General features: G+C 31.4%; 1 protein-coding gene across 4 annotated transcripts in view; it reads right to left on the reverse strand.

Annotated features, from left to right (window-relative positions):
- Positions 1–14,189: 14,189 nt before the first annotated feature.
- Positions 14,190–26,245, reverse strand: part of LOC108730322 (uncharacterized) — a 127,870-nt gene continuing 115,814 nt past the window's right edge. For all 4 annotated transcript variants that reach the window (XM_018459939.1, XM_018459940.1, XM_018459937.1 and 1 more), the window contains 2 exons: positions 20,884–20,946; positions 14,190–14,343 (listed from right to left, as the gene is read on the reverse strand). In XM_018459939.1, coding sequence (XP_018315441.1) covers positions 14,252–14,343; positions 20,884–20,946 — 155 coding nt within the window. In that variant the 3' untranslated portion in view covers positions 14,190–14,251. The remainder of the gene's footprint in view (positions 14,344–20,883; positions 20,947–26,245) is intronic.

Below are 26,245 nucleotides of genomic sequence, written 5' to 3' on the forward strand. Positions count from 1 at the left end.
AGATATGGATCTATCGTTATATTCCATCGACGGAAACTGCGGTAGGTACTTCCGCGAAAGATTGCTGCATTTCCGTGCGAAACAGTGGTTCGTCGAAAGGTCATAACTAGATCATGATTACATTGTTTCCTCTTATTTAGCTATCTTGTTCTCGTTACTCTGTACATACATAAATAGTCGTGAATATTAACTGAAAGTAATTTTATTCGAAATATATACATGAGAGAGATAACTAAAGAAAAGTTTTGTCTTGTATTAACTGAAAATATAAGAACATTTCTATTTAAAACATCCTAATTTAATATGAATTAAAAAATCGGACGTTCATGAAAATCTTCCATCGTAAAATTAGATCTCAAAAATTTTCTATCGTACTTCGATTCTTCTATAAAATCCTACAAAATATTGCATTTCGAAAAATATTGTGGCTTCACAATAGATTTCAAATGAAAAAATTTTTACTTATCCCGTTAAGATAGCGTCCGTGCACTAAACGAAAGGATGCAACACTCTTTTTCGATGGGCTTCGGAATGCACTCTGCTCACCAGAGAGATTGATTCTCGTACTTCCATTTACAATCTAACCATTTACGTTCAACCGCTGTACGAGCAAAGCTCGTTCCGAAATCCATGGAAAAAAAGTGTTGCAACCTTTCTGTGACCCACTGTACGTTCACGTACATACTTACGTACGCATGTGATTTTTTTTAACTTTATAGCTTACAAAAAAAACATTTATATATTTCATATATGTAATAAATGTAAATTTTAATAATTTACAATGTAATATCTCAATATAAAATTTAAATGACTTTTCGCGCTATGCTCGCACCATTTTTTATTAGTCATTTTTATCTAAACATCTACTGAATTTATAGCATGACAATTTTGCCCCAATCTCCAATTCTAACTTTTCCTTTTTGTTAATTATCAATCTTTGTATCCAATTTTAAATAAAATAATCTTCGTCCTTTTATTAAGTAGATATGATTTGAATTACAAATAACATTTTTTAAAATTTTTATTAAATCTAGCCCAAAAGTTGCCCTACAAAAAATTAGAGCGGTCGATACTACACGACAGACGACTTTCCCTTATACCTGCCGAATCTCAAAATTTATATAACATAATGAGGACGCGCGAAGGACGCGTCTTACCAAGCCACATTGTGTACACGTGCAATTTGTATAATTGCGCAATTGCATCTTGATGTAATCTTTCACGAGATATATAATTTTTTCTTCTTGCTGACGGCGTGCAGTGCTACACAATGGCTTCCAAAAGATTCTTCTCTGCTGATTCCATCCTCATCGAGACATTGTCGAAATATTTCGACATCCTTTGGTGTCGGTTGTATATCAAATTGGAATTACTTTCGTCGGGTAATGCTTTTCATAATATGTGAATCAAATATGTTTCACGATTCTCGTTCTAACGCCATAGCTGTTTTGACAATTCGAAGGAAAATACAGTCTCGTATACTGAATCATATATGTTGCATTGTTTTCAAATGTATATCGAATGAATAAGATATTGATCTCTTTCTTTACTATGTTTCATCATTTACTTTTATTTCCATGACTGATAAGAGACTGCTATATGAAGAAAAAAATGTACTAATACACAACACATTATTTTAAGCTATCGTAATAAACATTATTAATTTCTATACTGACGATGAAAGATTTAACTAACATAAGAAGAATTATACTGCTATTAAATTTAATTATCTATTAAGCTCTATAAATAATTTTGCTGCAAACAAATTTGCAAAATGTATCTGCTTTAGCAAATTTGTATTTTTATAGACAATTCTTTTGACAAAAATTGTTTAACGAAACATTTTACTGTTGAGTAATTAATTATAATAGTAAAGTTTTATAATATTCCAGTGAACACAAAGTTACATGTAACGTACCTATTAGTTGTAATTTCCCACTTAACAATATAACCGTATATGATATAACACGTGTGTTATATTGAGTGGGAAATTACAACTAACAGATACGTTACATGTAACTTGTGTTCATTGAGTGTGTTATAATGGTATCGTTTTGCTGTGATAACAAATCTTTTTCTTCCGTGCGTAATTATAGCTCGAATTAAAATTATTTATATTTATTAATAAAAGTTTTGAGATATACATACACATGCACTCGCATACACACAATATTTTTCTAATCAATGATTGAGACGTTTTCATCATAATCGATATATCGATATTCGATGGGGAAATCATCTTCGAAAATGATATCAGCACAATAGATCCTTGCATATAAGGCATACGAGTTGGCGCTTAGTTACTATTTTTCTATCACTTAAAACCGAATTCTTTTCTACTTCTTCTCAAAGGATCTTAACCGGCGACGGCCGATTCTCCATCGTCGTGTCTTTTCGCATGAAAATTCTTCATCGATTCCACGTCTACAAAAAGCTGCAACTTCTCCGTTAAACGGTCGACGGTTTCCGGATTCGTCCGCTGTTGTGACGTGACGTGACGTGATATGAAATAATGAGGATGACGACCGACATAACGAACGACCGCTAGACGTGAGAGCGCATCCAAGTAAAGGCAAAATGGCTATTTCGCTACCGCAACGGCGACATTAGTCCTCGCATTGCAATTCGCTTGTTATTCAGTAAACCTTCGTCGATTACATCGCGAAGACTGCGATCTGCGACTACGTGCAAGTTTCTTGATGTTACGAATAGCGGCCTTGCGATTTTATATAGGATTACGAAATAAACTCGCGTCGATGAGAGTATAAAATAATGTTTTGGGATAAAGTGCGTTTGTCCTATAATTTGCAAATTACTTTGAAAGACAAGATGCACATCGTACGGAAAATTGTTTACAGATGCGATTTTTGCAGATCGCAATCTGTGGTAAGTGTGTCGAACTTATGTCTCTCATTTCATCAGGGATCACATCGCGAGCATGATTTTCGATTGTAAGTCGTAATCTCAATGTAAGATCCGCGCTTGTCAAACAGCATCTCGCAGATGACATTGAATCTCCAGCGAATGGTGGGGAATTGCACGCAATGTATTCTCCACAATCAGTGAGCTCTATAACATACTGGAGCGAGCCATTGAGGAGTGGGAATGTCTTAAATAAGGACATTCTGATGCAAAGTTGATACTGTTTCCTTTGTCAGGGATTCACTGATTGGTTAATGTCGTTTTACCACCATAAGTAGAAGAGTCAGAAAGACCAATATTGGTTGTCTTCCTTTTCTGCATCGGGTCGCAGTTTTCTATAGTTTAGTATAGGGAAGGCTCGCTTCAATATATTATAGAGATCATTGTCCACGATAGTTTTATTATGTACGATATGTTATGTTAAGGGTGCCGAACTGTCTTCTTAATTTCTCGATAAAATCTCGACGCATAAATAAATTAAAGATAACGTGATGAATTCAGTGTGCAAAGAAGATATAAATCTGGATTTATTTTTATAAAATTCTGCAATTTCTAGAAGCGGCATCGAAAATGATTAATATTTAACCTCTTCAGAACGAATAATACATATTTCGAGTATCTTTTTTTATTTTCTAAATTAAGTACTTAATTGATTTTTATGAAATTTGAGTTTAAGAAATTTTTGGTGATGTTCGAATGTGAAATCAAAATTATCAATTTCAAAATGGCTAGTCCAATGGGTATAGCAGATGTTTACATATTCAAAAAATGAAAGTGTTATACTTTTTAAAAATGATGCGATTAGGCTGACATACAGTATTCAAAAGTTTATATCGTTCTGCCCAGCTAATACCAAATATTCTTAAAATATAATTCATAAAAGGTATTTGTATTGAACTTTGTATAAGTAGTTATTTAGTATTAGTTGGGTGAATTCGAATCAGAGCTCAAAATTCCAAAATTCAAAATGTTTTAGTATAAAAAAATATAACTTTCTATAATTTTTTTTTTACAAAATTTTGTTTTTCTGTTTTGCAATAGTGCTTTAAACTTTAAAAAGTAAGTTTTATGTTAATTGCATAATTTAGTGGAATTAAGTCTGCCAAACTGAATTCACCATCCTAAATTTTGACATTTTGAAGTTAGCTTAAAATTTAGTAACAAAAACTTTAGAAGAAATGCAGATTTACGCAATGATTTTTTGAAATTTGGGCGACCATATTCGATTGCTTATTTGAAATATTGACATTTAAACATTTTAAGACCAAAAAAGGATGACATAAAAAACTTTTTTAGACATCATAAATCAAGTTAATATTTTAGTCTTATCAGAAAATCACCATCTTGAAAAATTCAAACTACATATTTAAAAGATGTCTTTTAGTTTTATGTTGGTTAACTCTTGTCTGAATAGAAATTAGAATTCTTTTCTTTAGTATTAGCCAAGACTTTCTATCATATATTTTTTTTTATGTTTGATTGGCCAAAAAGCTTTCTCGTTTTTTTTTTCAAAAAATTTAAAAAGTTTTATATGCATAAATTTAAAAACTTACCTAAATAATATATTAATTTTGTTCAATTCGATGATCTTCTGTTGTCTTCAAACAGCTTTATTACGTACTCCTTGAAATACTTCCTACTTTTCTCAGCAAATTTTTTTTAAAGTGAGTTTTATAAGCCCTAGATTTTCAAATTTCTTTCCATTCTAAGGAAATTCTGCAAGAATCGAAATAAATAATCGGATGATAAAAGGTCTGATGAATATGATTAATGAGGTAGAACATTCTAATCAAATTTCAATAATTTTAATTTGACAGAAAATTAATACGAAAAGAACGATTTTACTGAAGTATTAAAAATTTAGCTAGATATGGATCTGAATAAAATAGTTTTATTGGGTCACATCAAAATAATTTTGTAGGAAGAATTTCAAGCATGATGAGCGATGCTGCAAAAAGTTTTGACGTTCTAGCAATCAGTTTGAATGTTCTACACAATTATTTTGATAGTCTAACAAAATTATTTTTAGATTTATATCTAGTTAAAATCTTAAATACTATAAAAAAATTATTGTTTTCGTGAAGGAAATTTAAGCTCTGGTATTGTCTTGACGGAATACGACGATCTTTCTATTAACCAATTTTAGATGTTTCTCGATGATTCCTGTTTTCAATTTGTTTAATTACGAGCAATGTTTATTAGAATTAAAGGCAAAGTCGTCTGTTTTATCGCTAAAGGCATATAATTTTTGTAATGCATATCTTCATATACATACATTCTTTTGTGTGTGTACAATATTGATGTAATAATGTATAAGGATGTGTCGATATTCATAAATACGTGTATAAGTCGCATTTTATCAATAAAACTGCGATGCTGTTGAAGTTTGTTCTTCAGTTCATTCATACCTTTAAGCGTGTAGTTGCTTAGTAAGAGATCGTAATACAAAATACTCTTTCAATCTCACCAGATACACGTAATGATGACGACTTTTCATCATCTATTAACATTTATTTTAAAAAATGATCATTTTCGTTGCATTTGAATAACAAATCAATCTTCTCAGATAGAAATGCCGTCCACACACATTAAATTCTTTCTGTTTAATTTATGCAATGCTCAAATATTGTAATGATTCATACAGGGTGTCCCATGGGAAGGAGTTGAAACTAATCAACTATCATTTTCGAAAGTATTCAGTTATTGAAAAAACAAAAATTGCGCTGAAAAGAGGAAAGTCTGCAATTTTTAATGAGTATAAATAAAATTTAATAAAATATTTGTCGTGTTATCAATTTGTCGTTATATCAATTAATTTTATTGATGAAAAATATGCTAAAATCAAGTAAACGCTAAGATTAATATCAAAGACCGTAAATAAGATCGAAAAAGTTTCAGATTTAGTAGCAGCTATTTAAAAAGTTATTAGCAATATTAAAAACGATATATTAAAAATAGTTTTTACGAGTTTTCGTAATAAAAAATTGTGTTTTGTACAAATTCAGATGGTGCGCACTCCGAAAAAATTACTCCTTGGGATTATGAGCATATTTTTCATCAATAAAATTAATTGATACACAAACATATTTTGTTAAATTTTATTTATACTCAATAAAAATTGCAGACTTTCCTCTTTTCAGCGCAATTTTTGTTTTCTCAATAACTGAATACTTTCGAAAATGACAGCTGATTAGTTTCAACACCTTCCCGTGGGACACTCTGTATAATCGAGCTCATGCAAATGACTTATTACACAAGATTTTGATATATTTAATATTTTTCCGATTTCTCTAATTGTTTGATGTAGTTATTTTTAATTACCGATTTGATGTGATCATTATCAGTTTTAATGGGCTTTCTAGAACGTAGAATGTCTTCCACAAAAAATTTTCTGCACGAAATTTTGTAAATTAAAATTAGCGCTCTTACGATCGTTTACGACATTTTAACCATATATTGCACATACGCATTTTCTTTTTATTTTGCGCTATGTTTTTACTCTTCCAATAATAATAAAGTATGAGATGCTGAAAATAAATGTGCTTTATTTTGTTTCATTTTCAAATTTACGCCGAATAGATCAAAAGCAAATAATCTTCAAAGTACTTGTGTTTTACAATTAGATATAATCCGTTGAAATATCAATTTTAAAATCGACTACGTTGAAGTTCAAATTAACAATAAGCATATTCATATATACATATATTTACACTACTAAAGCTATCTATGACTATGTTTACGCGGATACTGGCCCTTAATCGGGTTTAATAACATCCGTGGTTATGAAACTGGTCAATCATAGCTATTCTTCTGAAGAATGGATTAATGACTGTGATTGGCCAGTTTCTAACTACGAATATTATTAAATCTGATTAAGGACGTCCATGTAAACGTAGTCTATGACAAAAATCGAGAAGACTTTTTGGTCAATTTATTTAATCTCATTCATATTTTGGTATTGAATTGACGATTGAAATTTAACCGGTTTTATTAGAAATCGGTCAATTCTACTTTTAGATCTGTGATATTCTGTCCTTCTTAAATTACAAGTATATATATCTGTATTTTATCATTACCTTCAACTTGATACAATTTGATCTGACTTGTGAGACGCGGCAATAGGCAGTGTACGCTTCTTTATATTAAGCCGGTTCTGACGCAGAACGCGAATCGCAGGTCGTTTGCTGCGTCAGCCAATCCGATGTGTCAATTTTAAAAGTGATGCTTCGAGATTGACTGAAGCAACACATTGCGATCTGCGACCCGTGTTCTGCGTCTTATGTAGAACCGGCTTTATCTTTCAAGCGACTTATCGTAACGTCAACGAACGAGCGACAAAATATTAGCTAACACTTGTACCTCGCAGTGACAGATGCTCCATAAATGCCCATCATTATCCTTCGTCAATCGTGAAACCTGTTGTCGCACATTGTGTTCGCTATTGCTATTATTTTAAATTTTGAGACTGATCGAGATTTTATTCACGAGGAAACGCCGTACAGATCACGCTTCTTTTCTTCTTATTCTATTAAGGGATCATAAGAATGTGTATGGGTGTTTTCCAATAATGTACACAGATAACACAGTGTAACACTGTGTCTTATACAAAGTGTTCCAACTATGACACAGTATTACACTGCTCGTACGCTGTAAAAAGGTAAGTATAATAGCAGCGTGTAAAACATATCAATGTTACCAACTTTTCAAAAAGTGATTTGATAGCCTTATTTTGTAATAGAACCGTCAAAAACAGTCAATTATGAAAGATTTATAACTTATAAATCTAAATTAAAATCATAAATTTATTATTGATACGTTAATATAATCACCTTTTCGTGTTGACACTTGACGCTCATTTTTAGCGTCAAAACAGGTTACGTAATCAAAATTGACGCTAAAAATCGAGCGTCGAGCGTCAATATGAAGAGGCATTTTAAGAATAAGAATGGAAGAGTATACAATGCATACTGGTGTTACATTATGAAACTAAACTGCATTCCAACAATAAGTATCTTACACAGTGTAATGTTTTGTGTCTTAGCTGGAAAACAGTTTATGTAGCACAGACTTCTATATATAGGGTGTCCTGAATTTAAATGGCCAAACTTCAGGAGCGTGTAAGGAATCGATAAACCGATAGAGATATACTCGTCTTTGCTTTGTTTTGAAGAAAATCGTAAAAAAAAGACAAAACGTAATTTTCGAAATATTATTGTTTCCAATGCGAAATATTATTTTCGTGTTCGATTTCTGTGATAATACTTCAGAAGCAGTGCGAGAGTATGCGCGCCGATTTTTGGACAGAAGAGTGTCGAATCGGCGAGTCATTACGTTGACCATATCAGTGTTTGGCTACAATACAGCTGTCCGTACAAGAGATGCAATTCGTGCATTACTACAAGAGGCCAACATTTTGAACAATATTTGCATTAAGAAAGTAACAATGCGAATAAATAAGTGTGAATGAATAAGTAAATAAGTACAAAAATGAAAACGAGATTTTGTCTTCTTTTGCGATTTTCTCCAACGAAGCAAAAAGGAACATATCTCTAAAGGATTTTTTTCATCAGTCCCCTACATGCTCCCGAAGTTTGGCCATTTAAATTCGGAACACCCTGTATACTACTAGACTGCTCACTCCTTAAGATGCCATTACATGTAAGCGTCGAGCGTCGAGCATCTGCGCAGAGATTATTGCACATGAATCTGAAGCTCCAAATTCATACGTAATAATCTTCTGCACAGATGCTCGATGCAAAATGGTAAATTAAGAGAAGTTATGTTCTAATATACACTATTGTCCTAACATATAATATATTGAAAATTTATATTTGTTTACATATTATATATAATATAAACTACGAGATTCGATCCTCCATCAGTAGTGTACACTGGATCCAATGTATTTCAGTAAAATTATTTAACATATCACTGCGCATGTTCGAACGCTCGATACTTGACATTCCTATGTAAAGGCATCTTTAGTACAAGCTTATTCATAGTCGGTTTTTAGATCGTCTTAAGCAATGTCTTAAGATGCTGATACAATCCTTTAATTGGTTTATGACATTTTAAGATTGAACTTAAAACGGCGGTCTTGAATATGAGAACTGACTATTGATCGTGTTTCGAGATACACTGCTGATACTAAAAATCTATAGGTAGTTTATTACGTTACGTATACTGTAGATTTTCAGTACTTGCAGCGTATATTGAAATATTATATAATTATATGGTTTATCTACTGGCCATAGAAGTCTGTGCTACATAAGTCGTGTTTCGATATACATTACCAGGACTCCTATTCTTGAAAAGAAACATACATAATTATAGGTAAATACTATATTATAGTATATAATATTACAGTATTTCCCTAGTTTTACACTTTTTTTCAAGAATAAAAGCCCAGTATTGAAAATCTACAGTATAGGTAACGTGAACTATAGATTTTCAGTACCAGCAGTGCATATATGACTGCGTTCCAAATTTACTGCCAGCGCTGAAAATGCTTATACGGTTTACGTCACGTGCATTGTACTGTTATAACGGTGTATAGACTTACAGATTTTCAGACAGGCAGTCAATTTTGGAACATGGACTATATCGGAATACGATTATAGAAGTCTGTAGTGAACGTAGTGAATCAAAAAATAGGATACTTTTCAACACCATACAAAATTTTTATTTACAGAGATAGACATAAATAGTATTTTTTTTTTTGTTGGAAAAATATATTTTAAATAACAAAATTAAGATGCAAAATTATAACAAAAAAATGGAAATAATAGATAATAATGGCGTCCTAAATAGTTATTGCAGCTCGCGAGCGTTTGCATGGTGAGACTTTAGCTCCATAAATTACTTGAGATAAAAAAGTTTAAGCATTTTTTTAACTTCACAGTTATCATTTTCGGAGGGAATTTTTAAAAATTTTGTTTTTTGCGAAACTAAGACACATTTAAATATAAGAATTGTATTTTCTTGAAAAATCTCGTTCTTTTTCCTTTATGTTATAATTTAAGAAAAAAGTTAAAAGTAGGAAGAAAGTCTCTGTGGAGGGGAGCGGGTCCGAATATTATTAAAACTGTTACTTTAAAACTTGAAATTGATCGTATAAACATTATAAACCATATTTGAGTCATCGTTTTAAAAAATAATATTTTAAGAAAAACATGTTTAAACTATGTAAATTTTAAAATTTTTAATAAGTTTACAAATTATATATTTTTAATAATTTAATAATTTTATGCAATTATTGCTGTATATATCTATAGCTGCATTTTTATAATTTTAAACTAGAAGATGAAAAAAATTTTTTATTTCTTAAAAATTTTAATGTTCTATAACCTCTTAACGGAAAATAAAGAACGGAGTATGTATCGTTGTCAATGACATATTGAATAGAAATCCCGAGAACAACGACCTTCATTCGTAGAAATCGCTCGTAATTCGCGTAAGTCGATCTGTTATATAACGGTTCGATAAACTCTGGAGATAATATAGAAATAATAAAATAGAACATGTTTAGTATAAATTATATTTCTCAAGCGTCTGTCAATTTGTCTAACATTTAACAAGTAATCGAGAATGTCAGAGGTAAAAAGATACATCTGACGAAATTCTCCGCAAAAAATAAGCTGAATATATTCCGAGAATAAAAAGCTGTATCATTCTTCGGTAGCGCGTTCGGTGAAACTTTCTATGGCATCGAATATTCTTTTGCTGAGAGTTTTTTTCCATTACTTTTTCCTACGTTCAGATATTATTATTTGCAAAAAAAGATATTGCTTTCACGATTTGATCGTAAATTTTCAAGAAAGGATAACGCAATTTTTTTATTTATTTTCACTTATAAACGTTGCAATCGTTATTGCGAGAATTTTGAAATTGATAGAAAATGTTTTACAAATATATACACTCTAAAAAATATGGATGTAAATGTGGTATAAATTTAACACCATTTGATATTAATACAATTTTGTGTTTATATAAATACCGAATGGTGTTAAATCCACATCCGTATTTTTTAGAGTGGTACGAGACGACGCCAATTAAAAGATTCATCGATAGTTTTCGTCTCTCCTACAGTTTCTCTCGAGCTCGATGTACCGAATCTTTGGCATTCGATCGACTGTTATAGTCGGTGATCGTCTTTATCGGATATCCGAGGGGATGAATGCAAAACATTGACTTAAAAATTCTATTAAATACAAACAATCGTAGTTATCATTATCGTCGGGTCTTTTCGTTTACATTATTAGCTATAACCGCAAGTCAATCGTATATTATTGGCAATAATGTTAATCAATAATGTTATTATATTTCTTTTAGTATTAACGCGTGTCAGAGTGTGGGTATGTGTATATGTACGCTTGTACGTATGTAATTATTACGTGTACGTTGCATCTGCGCACACGCGCGTGATCGTCCTATTAATAATAATATTACAACGTGTTAATGACTCTATGAACTTACAATCGTATCAATAATAATGCTAATATGATCCTTTTTTATATTTTCTTGCATTTGCGCTTATATTTTCGCTCTTTTTCTTTTTATTCTTACACTCTCACTCGTCATATCATATATATATATATATATATATACGCATGCACGTACACACACATAAATACACACACACACGCACGCATGCATACATACACACACGCACGCACGCACATACACACGCACACGCGCATACACGCACACGCACACACACAGAGTCGAGTATATTCAAATACATACTCTGCATATTTAATTGTTTATTGTTATTATTCTCATTTTATCTTTACATACGCGGGGATGTGTTTCTCGATTACAAAAAGAGAGTGATAAAAAAATTCAAATTGTAAAAGTGACGTGATCTCGCCAATCGATGAAATATAGTTTGCAGCGATAAGGAAATTTTATTGTCGCCGCTTACGATAAGAAAGCATTCATTATCAGAAATGTCTGAAACGACAAAAATGATTAAAAGCTATTTATTAAAAGTTTTAAGATTTGATTTTTTTTTAGAAATTAATTACGTAGTATTGTAAAAAATAATTAATATAAACGGAATTAGTAGGATAAATTCGTCAATTGGCGAAAAAAAATCCATCGATATGTCTATACACTGTTCGCCGTGAGCATGAAATTTACGAGTCTCTTTAGACGCGCAATAATACGTGGCGAGAAAACTTAATGCAATGTGACAGATGGCATGACGAAGATAGCGTGAAGAAGCGTTTTGATACGAGATGACTCTCGTTCCAGCTACAAACCGTGACACATTCTCCTGCGAAAGTAATTGGGAGATTCCCTGATATTCAACAAATCTTTGAGCTGATTAATGACAATGAGATTGACGTCCCATTATTTTATGTGAAAGCTCTGAAATTTTCATATGCAAAATTATCGAGGAATCTCTTTTTCGGAAGTTCTTCAAAAATTGGTTAATGATTAAATTAGTAAATTTATCATACGACGTATACAATATATATTTATCAACTTAATCATTAAACAAAATCCGATAATTTCTTTATGGAGGATATGAAAAAATATCAAATTATAAATAGGAACCGAATTATACACGCAAAGACTCACCCTAATTGCGACGAACTTCAAAAATCGGTTGATCTTGTTCTGAAAGGAATAAAAGGAAGATAGATTTTGTTTTAATAACATTAAAGGCGAATACAAAAAGGTCAATTATGACTACGTTTAAGCGACTCGATTTACGCCGAAATTATAATATCCGATATTATGAAACTGGCCACGGCCTTTCCATTCTTCAGAGGAATAGCTATGATTGGCCAATTTCATAACATTGACGTTATAACTTCGGCGTAAATCGAACCATGTAAACGTAGTTTATATCATTATAATCTGTGTACATACAATACATCTGGAGTTCTTTTTTTTTCTTTTCTAAAGATACAAAGTATAATGTAAAAAATGTTTCATAAATTTGCGCGCGCGCACGCGTACGTGTGCGTGTATGTGTGTGTTCATGCGTAGGTGCGTATATGTACAAATTTAAAGACTCCCAAAATTATTATAAATTATACACAGAATATTATTTTGGTTCACAAATGATGCAAAGATTCCAGCTAATGCTAAATATTCCTAAAATATTCGTAAAATATTCCTAAAATCCCAAAATAACATTCCAAGAGTATTGCAGAATATTCCGAAATATTTATCGAATGTAAAACAAAATAATCGTTAAAAATTCCATTCATACATCGTTACATGTTCAGAGAATGTTCCATATACATATATATTCCACAAAATTATAATTTTTCCAGAAATTTCAGGTCCGGTGGTCGCTGAATTAACTTTTAAACAAAAAATTGTACTGTCAAAAACATACTTCAAGTATTTTCGCCTTGGAGCCCAATTTTGGAGACTTATTTTACAGGAAAATATTTTTTTTTATTGAAATCCAATGAAATTAATTATTGCACTCTCTCTCTCTCTCTCTCTCTATTTAGGAATCTATTTCTGAACAATACATGAGAAATTAATTCCTGATACCAAAAGCAAACGAAATTGGATAAACGCAAATTATAATCCAGAGTGTACAAAATAAGGGGAAAACTTACAAAAAACCCCTAAAAACGAATACAACTACATATAACCTCACTGAAAATGTGTATTCATACAGAAGGCGGTAACAGAAGCTTAATCCGTGTATATTGGAAAAACATTATATATAGAGTACGAGCGGGATCGAACCCGGAACCACAGATCACGTGTCGATCACAAAGCACGTAGCTACTTGTCGCCCCCACTTCATAGGCGAAATAGTGCGCTCTTTATATTTTTTTCCATATCATTTTTATTTACGAGTTAATGCATCTCCGCCGCAGCTCTCTGTATACTGCTTGCGAGTGAGTGATTTTCGTGATATACGAAAAATGTTCATACAATATTCTGAACAGTTTATTAACATTTGAATATTCTTTTACTGTTCCGGAATATTCGGCACATTGAGAACACAAATCGAACTTTTCATGAATAATTAGCGTTAACTGGGATCATTCGTGCTAATGTAAAACGTAGTCATCAGATTTGACGAAGGAGAAGGGAAGGAGTGAAACGCGTGCGAATTCCGTTTACGAGAGGAACGCGGAGATGCACTGTTCGTGAGTGCAAATGGACATCGGGTTGAAGAGAAGATGGTCGCGTTGATATACGCGTGTATAAATCGGGGTTACTAGACGATACAGCAGCAAGATTTATTTGCGAGGGTCGTGGTAGCCATGATGCCTCGCTGTCGTTGTTGCTGTCGCATCTGCCTGTACCACTGGTGATGGTGGTGACTTATCATCCTCGTGTCCCTGGGCTATTGGTTTTCCAGAGAGTAGTGGCGCGATCGCTTCCAGAATCCTTTGAAGAAACTTTTCTTCTTGGGAGCGTCGCCGCTGTCCGCGCACCCTGGAAACAGAAAAACAATCGTCCGGGATGAGAACATTTATAATCAATTTTTAACCGGCATTATTCGAATGGTCGAGTCTGTTATACTTATGATTTATGAAACCCACAAACATCGCAGTGTTTCTACACTTGCCATACATTTCCTTTTTTAAATGATACATTATAGATTTTCGCATTTATATAATCACTCATTGCGTTGTACAAAGTCACTTACTATAAAGACTTTTCTAAATACGATCAAAAAAAGGTAGGTATAGAGAACGAATCTGTATAAAATATGTATAAAAAGATAAAGTAATATTATTTTGTTAATGAAAATGTGCTTTTTTTTTTAATTGAACTCCGATAGGATCGCTATATATATATAATAATTTTTTACCGATTTATATACGTACAATTTACAACACATACATACAATTTACGAAATATTGACAGATTGCTACATACTACTACATCAATATTACACTCTCACATAACATGAAATTTTCGTGCAATCTTTTCTCTTATACGTACTAAAGCTCCTGTGTTCATTTCTAAAAGGATAGTATTACTCTTCCATGTAATCCTTATCCCGGACTAAAGTCCATGGCACATACGAAAATGTAAGGCAATAAGACGCCGCGTAAGCACTAAGCGAATCAAAGTCAATCACAATAAAGAATGTAAGGTTATTGCTTTATGTTTTCTATTGTGCTTGGTCAATTCGCTTATTGCTTATGCCTTACGTTTTTCTATGTGTTTCCAGCTGAAGTTTATTTCGTACGTACAAAAAAAATATAACATTTTTATATATTTAAAACAAATGTGTGTAGTTACGAGTCGATGCCGAGAAATTGATAATAAGTCTGTAATTTTCTAATTTTTTTTCGTTTTTCATATGTAAAAAATATTTATTATCATATGGTGCCCCTCTCGATACCAAACAATTTTTATTTCAAGCATTTCTTCCTATCTTTAAAACTGTAGATGTTATTCGGGTGGCCGGTCTTAAGTGACTCACCCTGTATAATAAAAAATCATGAATTTAATAATGTATTAGTCAAATATTTATTATTAATAATCGCAAATTTATATCAATTGCCGATAATTGCACTTTGTATTTTATTTGTATTTTATTCTTCGTTTCATCTATAGATATATATTGTAATTTTATTATATATTTTGCATGTGTGTGTTCGTCAATGATCATCGATCTCTATCCAATAAATCTTCTATTCTAAAAGTACCTTTTCATGCTGACACTTGGCGCTCATTTTCGGCATCAAAATAGGTTATTATATAATCAAAATTGATCGGCTGATATGAGTGGTGTGTGCAATCGGGAATGTAGGCTAATAGGATCCTTCCTAACTTCGATACCATTAGGACAATCAAAGAAAAACTGGTTTACGTTTACATGTTATACAATTTTATTAAAAAAATAAGAAAAATAATTCTATAGCAAAAATAATCCTCTTGAAATTATACATAAATATGTAAAGTAATTATAAAAGTAATTATTAAATCAGTTACTAATTACTAAAAAAAACGTGACTAAATTAAGTTAGTTAGTGAAAAAAATGACTCTACCTGTAATTTCGTAACAAATTACTTCCCAACCCTATATATTAGATGTATAACTTTGTTTCTTTATATAGTAACTGATGCACACGGCTTATTTTACTTTTGACTCTTGTACCTTGATTTTTGACACAGACCGATTTTTCTTATTTGTTAATTCTCTTGGATCACTTGATTAACGGAATTATGTTTTTTGATTTTATCTTTTGTTATTTGCTCCTCTGACAAAACGCATTCAGTTTCCTGAATCTGTATAAATTAATGTTGAAAATTTTTATTACTTTTTTGAATCGTTTTACAGAACATAAGTTTTGTATCGATTTTCTGTTTGTTGCCAACTGACTTTCCAAATAAGTGTCAACTGATTTTAAATAAGTGAGTGAATAATTTACCGTTTTTGCCATGAGCTGATTTGAATTTATCACTGTATACAGAAGATAGCCCAAAAAGGAATCGAAATGTCTACGAAATAAACTTGGTATTTTTAAACAGGACTATTGCGCATTATTTACCGCTATAACTCTCATTAGTCCTCATCTGTAATTTTTGTTGACAGTTTCGAGAATTTTTCACATTTCAGATGATTATGATTTTATAATTGTGACTTAACGTAGAAACTTTTCTGAATTTATGATTTTTTTTCTAAATTTTTTTAAATATTCTGGAAGCTGAAATAGGGATTGACCCACGATCGAAATCCATTCTCTTTGTTTCTTGACATTACCCTTTGCGGTAATGTCAAGAAACAAAGAAAAAAAGAAGAGAGAGAATAATAGAAAATGACGTGTTGGAGCGGTTGGGGGATGAAAGGAAAGAAGGAAGGAAGGAAGGAAGGAAGATAGGGAGAAGAGACACCTGCTGTGGAAGAGAGCCGGTGCGTGTGGATCAATACCGATAGTGTATATCCATAGGACGTAGAAACGCAGGCTCTTGGGTGTGTCTGATCTCTCACGCGCAGTATCCCGAGTTTGTCGTGCGCGTGTGATTCCCTATTCCCGCACGGCTTTTTCGAGCCCCGTTCCTTACCCTCACCGTGGTCGATTGCTTCAAAAGGACATCGAACTCTAGTGCATGTTAAACCCTGAGGTGAAATTCTCAATGAAGTCTCTGCTTCACTCACTCACGGGTCATTCTCGCGTAACCATCAGCTGATGGAGCGATGAACGCCTTGCGTCCCAAATGCGGAAAAACCTACTATATATTTTAAGGCTAGTATTTATAGTTGATTTTTATACTTAAGACTGTCTTAAGTACACTTTTAAGATATCACGAGAGGGCCATAGAGAGGGCCATATTAGCATCTTAAGACATTACTTAAGACTTTACTTAAGTTCTTAGATAAAAATGGACTCTGACTACCGATCTATGAGACTTTGTTTCAGAAAATTGAAGACTCGTGATATTGAGAACAGAAGATACGAACTCCTTGATTCAATCGAGTAAAAGTAATTTTGGAATCGAATTAAGTCGTTCGTTAGTAAATTTTTAAAGAGTGCTACGAAACTTATAATATCAATTCCTTATTTGTGGTATAATATCGTAGTGATAAAACGGAATCCCAGACATCAATTATCAAAATGTTAGATATTCAAAAATAACTGAATAAAGCGATCATTGTATTTTCGAGAATTTACGCTTAAAAATACATCATTTAAATTGTTTTTTTTTTTAGTAATAAATTGCTCGTTAGCGGATTAAGAGCCACACAATGTTATGAAACATCGGACTAATTATTCTTTTTTATTGGACTAATTATGTTTAGTATACATACAAAAATAAGAGACTATTCCATAAAATTCAAACTCAATTTTTAATTTTTATATTTTTATTTTTATAAATTTTGGATAGTTGATTTTTGTACATTTTAATGTTCAAAATCTTAATAATAAAATTTTTACAATATGAAAATCTGATTCTTGTATGTAGACCTAAACGCAGTTATATAGAATGACTTACTATTATTGGACGCGTTCCAAGCAGGTCAAGCTATTAATATTTTCTTACTTGAAAATCCTCACGTTTATGTGCCATCCAAGAGTAATGGATAGAAAAATTTTGGAAAATTTTTAAACATTCAGAAAGTGTCGAATTTTAAATTAATTTGGAATGAACTCAATACAATCTGCATTACACAACTTAATTAAAAGTGCAAATAAAAAGATCCCACAAATTTTACGGAATGTTATGAAATTATCGCTATCTGAGCTATCGCAGGTTATCGATGAGGTATGTCAAGTGTGCAGGAAATACATTAATTTTATCTGTATTCAATGTTAGGAAATAGATATGTGAAAGAAAAATTACATTTATATTCTATATAGTATTTAGAATAATAATAAATGGATATTTATAAATGTTTAAAGAGTGATTTTCCAATAATTTTACTGAACAATAATTTTTATTTACGATTTGCAGTAAAAAACATCAAAAGTGACTTCATTTATTAAATTATAAATACTGTTAAATATACATATAATTGAAAATATGTGATTTTTATATTTATAGAAAATAGTTTCTGTCATTTAAAGATTTGTTATAAATTCAAAATTAAATATTAATACCTAATTCTGTCCTAAATTTTGTATTAGACAACAGGGTGAGTCAGTTAAATCGTTACAGATTTATGTCTCGGAAACAAAGCATTTAGAAAAGTTTCATACAAAAATTGTATGGTTTGGAGGGGGACATAAGATGGTGCCATTTATTTGACTTTGGAGAGTTGTTTGAAGATCACGTAAAGATCATCAATTTCTTAAATAGAAACCTAAATATATTTTATTGCATATTCTTATAGCTTACTTCGAGAGCTTTCCAAAACATTATAATAAAATGTTTTTTCATTAAGTACTTTTCGAGTTATAACGCTTAAAAGTTACAATGCCGCCGGTATTAGCGTAAAAATGAATTTTTAGTGCAAAAATGAAAATAAGAAGAACAACTTCCAATGGCCTTGAACTTGATAAATGTTATCTAGGTTATGATCCTGAACAACATTCAAGAGATTTTAACCGTTACGTTGGTCGGATACTTTTGATGACGCTAATACCGGCGGTACTGTAACTTTCAAACTTTATAACTCGAAAAGTACTTAATGAAAAAACATTTTATTTTAATGTTTTAGAAAGTTCTCGAGGTAAGCTATAAGAATATGCAATGAAATATATGGAGTTCCATTTAAGAAATTGATGATGATCTTTACGATCTTCAAACAACTCCTCAATGTCAAACCAATGGCACCATCTTGTATTCCTCTCCAAATCAAACAACTTTTGTATAAAATATTTTTCTCTAAAATGCTTTAACTGGCTCACCCTGTATAATAAACAATATGCGCAATAGACAATATATAATAAATTAATAATAGTATTAAATTGATTATTATCATATTAATGTCCGGAAAATCGCCCGTCTTACTTCGAAAAGTGATTGGGGATCCAAAAAGAAAGAAAAAAAGTTATACAAACAGAGATCGAGAAATAAATTAATTCAGTCATAGCCACATTTATATTTAAAAAATCGTAATTTATTTTTCATAATCATAATCATAAGTTATTTGTATTTCATAGCGTTTTAATATAAATAACTTCATTTCGGACTCTATTTTGGCGTTACCCAGGATGCACCACGTGGAGGCATAATTCACGCTTGACATCACTCTTTTATTTTTTTTTAATTTTTAAATTTTATTTTTTATTTTTTTTAATTTTATGATATTTGTAAATACGATAACATTATTTTTAGTTTTAGAGAATCGAGAATAAACATAAACAAGTATTTAAATCAAATTAAATAAGATGATTTTTTAACAAAGAAGTGGCTATAATTCGGAAACGTTTTATCTCTGGACCTATGTTCATAAAGTTTTTTTCCCTTCTTTTTGGGTCCCAAATCACTTCCCGAAGTACTGCGGTCGATTTTCCGAATATCTTGTATATATATTAATTATTATGTATATATTAAATAAATTAACTTTAACTTAACTTTTTTGCATTACATTGCTTATTTTTAATAATTTGATTTTTAATAAATTTTAATAATTCGTATCACATCGTTAAAGTTATTGGTATCTTCTCATAATTTAAGTTACGACGATTGTTCGTCATACGTTGACATAACGGGAGTGATCACGGGCTCTCATTGAATGTCTCAATGCGCGGGGACGGTGTAACTTTATGCACATTAAAAAGCAGGCGTCCGTAAGCACTCGTTTCCAAAAATAACCGGTGAATATTAATAGACGCGTTAGATCCACAGCGGAGGAGAAACGAAGAAGGGAGCGTGTCGAGAGACCGCGATATTTTGGAGTACCTACACACCATGATCCTATAGTTATTTCATGCCACGATACGCACTAAATTCGGTTATGGACCAAATATAAAACAGATTGTACAATTATATCGACGAAATAGGAGAGTTTCCTCGATTTCCTCCTAGTAATCAAGGAAGGTGATTAGGAATAGCTACGAATTACACATTTCGTAGAAAATATAATCCGCAATCGTAATTTCATGAAAAACAATTTTTTCAAATCCGAGGAAGAGAATAACCGTTTTTTATACTTTCTTAATATTAAACATAACATTGGATTCTAGAATGCTTTATTACGTAATAATTTGAAAAACTTTAAGATTAAAGATTTCTAACATACTTCATCACGTCACAGCTATTGCCTGTAACGCGTATTGTACATAAAATGTTAAAATGAAATATATTGGCAAATGTCTTTCAATCCCATTAAAAAGTTTATTATAAAGATTAAGATTTATAAAATTTTCGTTACAGTTATAATAAACACTTGATTCATTATACCATAGAGAGATTGTAAGGCTATTTAAGTTCTTCTTCACAAAATGATATTAAATTAGGAACAGTAGTCCTGAGTCAACAAAGAATATATAGTTCATGCAAAAAGATTTAAAAACTAAAAACTTTATATTTGAAATATTATAATTAATGTAAGAAAATAATTATGCAACTTACCGGCATAAGGACCAGAGGGTAAATTACTATCTTTGCTGCCCTTTCCATCTTTGCCACCGCTTCCTGCAACAGCAAAGAATAATCGAAATTACGATAAGATATAAACATATAAAATATGTAGAATATATGTATGTAGAATTTATTTATACATGCATATTGTATTATATATGTGTATGTATACAAGAAGAGTCACTTGAAATAGACCATTTAAATAATACTTTCATATTTAATAATAGTAAAATTTAAAATGTAGTATATTCCATCGAATTGCTTTAGAGGACGCATCGATGCTTAAGAATACTGTTTTGAACATGTAATAATATGGTGTATCTAAAATAGTAAGTTAAGGAAATGGTTTTTTCGTTTATAAATAAATGATTTTTTTCGTAATTGACTTTGAATGACATATCATTGTATGCCATTCATTGTTAAAATGCTTTATTATAAAAGAAATAAAAAACATCTCATTCCATTTAAAGACATGTTGGCGATCTTGAAATGTCCGTATCTTTCCTAACTACAATCAAAATCTCTTCTTCCTAACTATAATCAATATCTCTCTTGAAGTGAAACAGAATTCTCTCGTTTGAAGTATTCTTTTCTTTTATTAACAATAACGAAGTTATTGTTAACAAAATAAATTATCATAAGGTGACTTGTCTTGAATACCTTCTTCCTGTATATGTATATGTATGTGTACGTATATATATATATATATTTCTCTTTTGTGTGTGTGTGTGTGTGTGTGTGTGTGTGTGTGTGTGTGTGTGTGTGTGTGTGTGTGTGTGTGTGTGTGTGTGTGTGTGTGTATACACATATATATAAAGTATCGAGTGGCCGCTCGGTGCGATTAATTCGTGATCTGTAGATCCGGGTTCAATCTCACCTGTCCCCACATACGCGATTTTTCGTATTTAAGGAACCGAAAATGGCTCCTCCTAGTAATTAAGAGATTTTTGATCACCAGCGCCGTTCGAATTTGACGTTAAACTGTAGATTCCATATATCAGTGGATATATATATGGATCCCCTAGGCTGGGGAGATAGACATTGGGCTAACAACCTAATTCCGGAAAAAATCCATTGTTACTGAAACCTCATTAGAAATCCTCCACACAGGAGTTAAAGGAACATATATAATATATATATGTGTGTATGTGTAAATATTGAAGATATATATAAGTTTATTATAACTATATATATATATATATATAATTAAAAACAGAATTTTTTACCAACTTCCATTATTCAAGTATCTAGAAATCCATGTATATTGTAAAGAAATCTAATTATAATGATCCAATAATGAATTAAATATAGAATTAAATATATAAAAAAAGTTAAAGAAACGTGTTAATGAAACAACATGATAATCGAGCAAAATGGAAATCATGCAAAGCCTTTTCATACAAAGTAAAGGCGCATTCCGTTAAGACCAGCAATTGTAAAAAACACAGTAATCGAAGGTAAGTGAGTAAATGTGTAATAGCGCAATGTATGTGTTACCCAACGAATGTGGAAGTCGGATGAGTTAATTGAGATAAGGAACGATAATACATTACATCAATTATTCAAAATGGAACGACTACTTTGTTCATAGCAAGTAGGTGTGTGCTTCTATTTTAAAATCCCGCTTCATTGTGAAATGATTATGAATATAATGGTATTTAAAAATATAGGAAAAGAGATATAGGACATATGATTACAAAGATTCAGAATATTTTAAATAATATTCGAAGTTGGATCTGAAGTGTTTAAATTCGATATTACACATCATTAAAATTGCACGCCGAATTGATTTTTTGGACTTTTTAAAACGCAATCTTGACAGAACTATAGTAGTAATATAATAATTTGATGCATCTAGGCATCTTGGAAAGATTAGTAATGCTGATAAACTTATTAAGATCTGTAAATAATTTTATTGCAAAAAATATTATCGCGGCTGGATAATCAAACACAGATTCGCTTGCTGAGCGGATGTCTTCACACTTAAAGTGTCCCTACACGATCAATAATACTGTCAGTACTAACAAATACTGACCATATTACTGACCGTGTGTGGTTGATATTGATGGATTGACATAGAATATTGATAGTAATCTGGATTTTAATTTTCGAATATTAATATCGCTTTATTAGAATCCATGTCACAGTATGTCACAGTGTAATAGATAATGTACGTAAAACAAAAGTGAAATAATATTGTCAATAATACTGATCGTATAAGGTTGTAAAAATACTATAAATATTGATGCGTACTGTCAGTATTACTGATTCAATATTACTGATCAGTATTATTGACCGTGTAGAGTTATCTTTATAATTTTTACGGTAATATTTTTCGCAATAAAATTATTTACAAATTTTAATAAGTTTATTAGCATTATTAAGATCCTTTTAAAATGCCTAAAATTATTATATTATTATTATAGTTCTGTCGGGATTGCGTTTTAAAAAGTTCGAAAAATAATTCGATACACAATTTTCATGATCACATATGTAGTATCGAATTATTTAAGCACTCAAGATCCCACCTTCGACATTAAGATGTTGTATACCTCTCTATGATTGGTTCAAAGTGTCGTATATCTTTCTATGATTAAATGCGTGGACTGGCGTGGACCTTATTTTGAGCATGCGTATATCTTTGGCAAATTTTTGGCAGCAGTTAAAGAAGTTAGTCCAGTGTAAAATATAGAAGTCTGTGGTTTGCTCACTTTAAATGCGTTCGCTTTGCACGTTCACACGCTGTTAAAGCTGTAGCACATAGAAAAACTTAAGACTTAAGCAGTAAGCAAATCGACCAATCACAGTAGAGACCGTAAGACCATAACGTGAGCAGTAGCGAATCTACATGTTGATTCACTTACTGCTTAAGTCATACGTTTTAAGTTTTTCTATGGCCTTTAGCATTATTACATCCTTGTTGTCTAATATTAAAGGACAAATGATGCTTACAAACGCAAAACGAATATCTTTTCTCGCATGCACATATCGCTGTGAGCTTGATCGCTAGTGCACTCTTGCGACAGAAGCTGCAACAGTACGTACATTTTTTGACTCCTTTTCACTGAACCTTTTGTGTTAATTCAAGAAATATACATTAAAGCGTCCTCTTTTTGGTTAGTATTGATAATCAGTATTTACTATTGGTAATCGCTTTTGGCTGATAATCACCGTTTTTATTTAAGTGCAGCGACATTCAGTGTAATAGTTCATTGTATTAGCTGATTTATGTTTTAAAGTAGTATAACGGTACAATATAAGCTTGTTTAATTTTAACAGAATTTATCGCTTATTATCTATTTTTTTATTCGCTCGTTATTATCTGATAATAAAACTAAGCGCTTATTTAATTGTTTGAATAAAGAAGATATTATTCTAATACTTCATAAATCTTTAGTTATCATTGTTCTATATTAAAAGCATTGCATACTATATTTATAATATAAGTTTAATATTAAATATATTTAAAGTATTGACTTAAATATGTAAAATAAATATATAACGCTTTTATATAGAACAATGATAAACTTTTGAATTTTTTAAAATTCGAACGTGTATTCTGAAAATCTTTAAAAATTTCCAAACATGATTCTTGATAATTGAAAAAATCAATGATTCTTTTCTTAATTTTTTGTGAATTAGAAAAAGAAAAAAATTATAATAAAAAAATGTTTTTTATTGCCACTGTCACAGTAGTAAGAATAGAAAATTAAAATTTATTGAAAATGTTTCTTTTATTGAGGCCTAACAATCAACGTATGACAAGTCTAATTTGATTTGTGCGGGCACTTTTCATGTACATATCCTGCTACATTCTTTACGCAAATTTTTGACTGGCAAAAATCCCTTTTTTTGTCACGCTAGTACATCATGCACTAGATGTTTGATCGAGTATGACGAGATAGTGCGCCGGTAACTTGTCGGAGATATGGTATCAGCTGCAATTTTGCAAGGTTACCTCGCTAGGGGTTGGAAATAGTGAGAGTGGTCGAGGACAATGACACGTACGCTCTCCAACGTTGGTCGCTCGGGAAAAAGGAGGTGGCAATGGTGGTAGTGGTAGTAGCGGTTGGTAGTAGTGGTAATGGTGATGGTGGTAGTTGTTCACCCCCTGAATAAATCAATAAGTCCAGCCGATGCACGCTGTTCAACAGAATGGAATCGGAATACAAAAATTTCAAGTTGCTAGCTCGTGAAAAATTATTATTTTTCATGAATCAGCAACTTGAGACAGAGAAGATATACCTTCTCTATCTTTTTAATATTTTCACTCGCCATGTTTAATAATTCCAAAAATCAAAGTCACACAGCTGTCTCTCTCTCTATCACGTTTTACCGTCTATAGACAAAAGAAAATATAATGATCCTAAGGACATTGTGTGTCCTAAGATACACACGAGATATTTTTTAATAAATAATAAAAATAATCAACAATAAACGATTTATTAAGACTGTAATGTGAATACACAAGTAAGGAACGATCTATAACGTCTATAACGGTCGAAGCTAGATCTTAGGTATTTAAATATATTTTCGTGTGAATCTATACTATTATATATTACATATGTAATCATTTGAACTGCGCGCCAAATAAGAATAATATTCAATTTATATGCATACTTCAATTTATATGCATACAAATTTTTATCTTGTCATTTACGATGTATAAATATGTTGGGAAAAAGAGAGAAAAGTACCTAAATTAAGAGAAGGGTAAATCATGAGATTACTTTTACTTTAAAGATTCCTTTTTAAAGTTTACCCGGGAAAGATTAAGATCTGGGCAAACGCGTGCAACTTATTTTTTGCAATATGTTGGGCCTAGCTAACGTTCAAAGAATTCCGGTATAACTTATTCATACTTTCTTTCTCTCATTCTATCAAGACAAAATTTAATGTGATACATGTGATCAAATAGAATATGCGAGGCTGTCGTATTAAACGAATTTTACGTAATCCTTTTAAGTATATGTATAACCATTCTCGCAGCCGTATATATTGATTCCGATGCATGTACGCCTTATGAGCGTTTATGAATAAAATAGGGTGCTCGGTCGCAATTTCCGGACCCGCAAAGAGAAACGCGCGCGCACGCTTATCATCATGTATTTGGTCCTGTTGAAAGATTGCAGGCAAGACACATTATTTATGACGAAGAGGACACGATGTTGAAAGTGAAATTCAAAGCCAAACGACAGATTTAATTAACAATCGTAATTAATTATGCTTTTCCTCTAATCAAGTTCTATGAAGAGATATTATCGAGAATTAATTTTTTTAATAGTATATATAAAATATAGGTTGATGTTTTAACTTACTTGGAATCGTCGTTCAATAAATGCCTCTTTAACAG

This window comes from Mycetomoellerius zeteki, unplaced genomic scaffold (assembly GCF_001594055.1).
Source record: "Mycetomoellerius zeteki isolate Tzet28-1 unplaced genomic scaffold, Tzet1.0 scaffold89, whole genome shotgun sequence".
Taxonomy (NCBI): Eukaryota; Metazoa; Arthropoda; class Insecta; order Hymenoptera; family Formicidae; genus Mycetomoellerius; species Mycetomoellerius zeteki.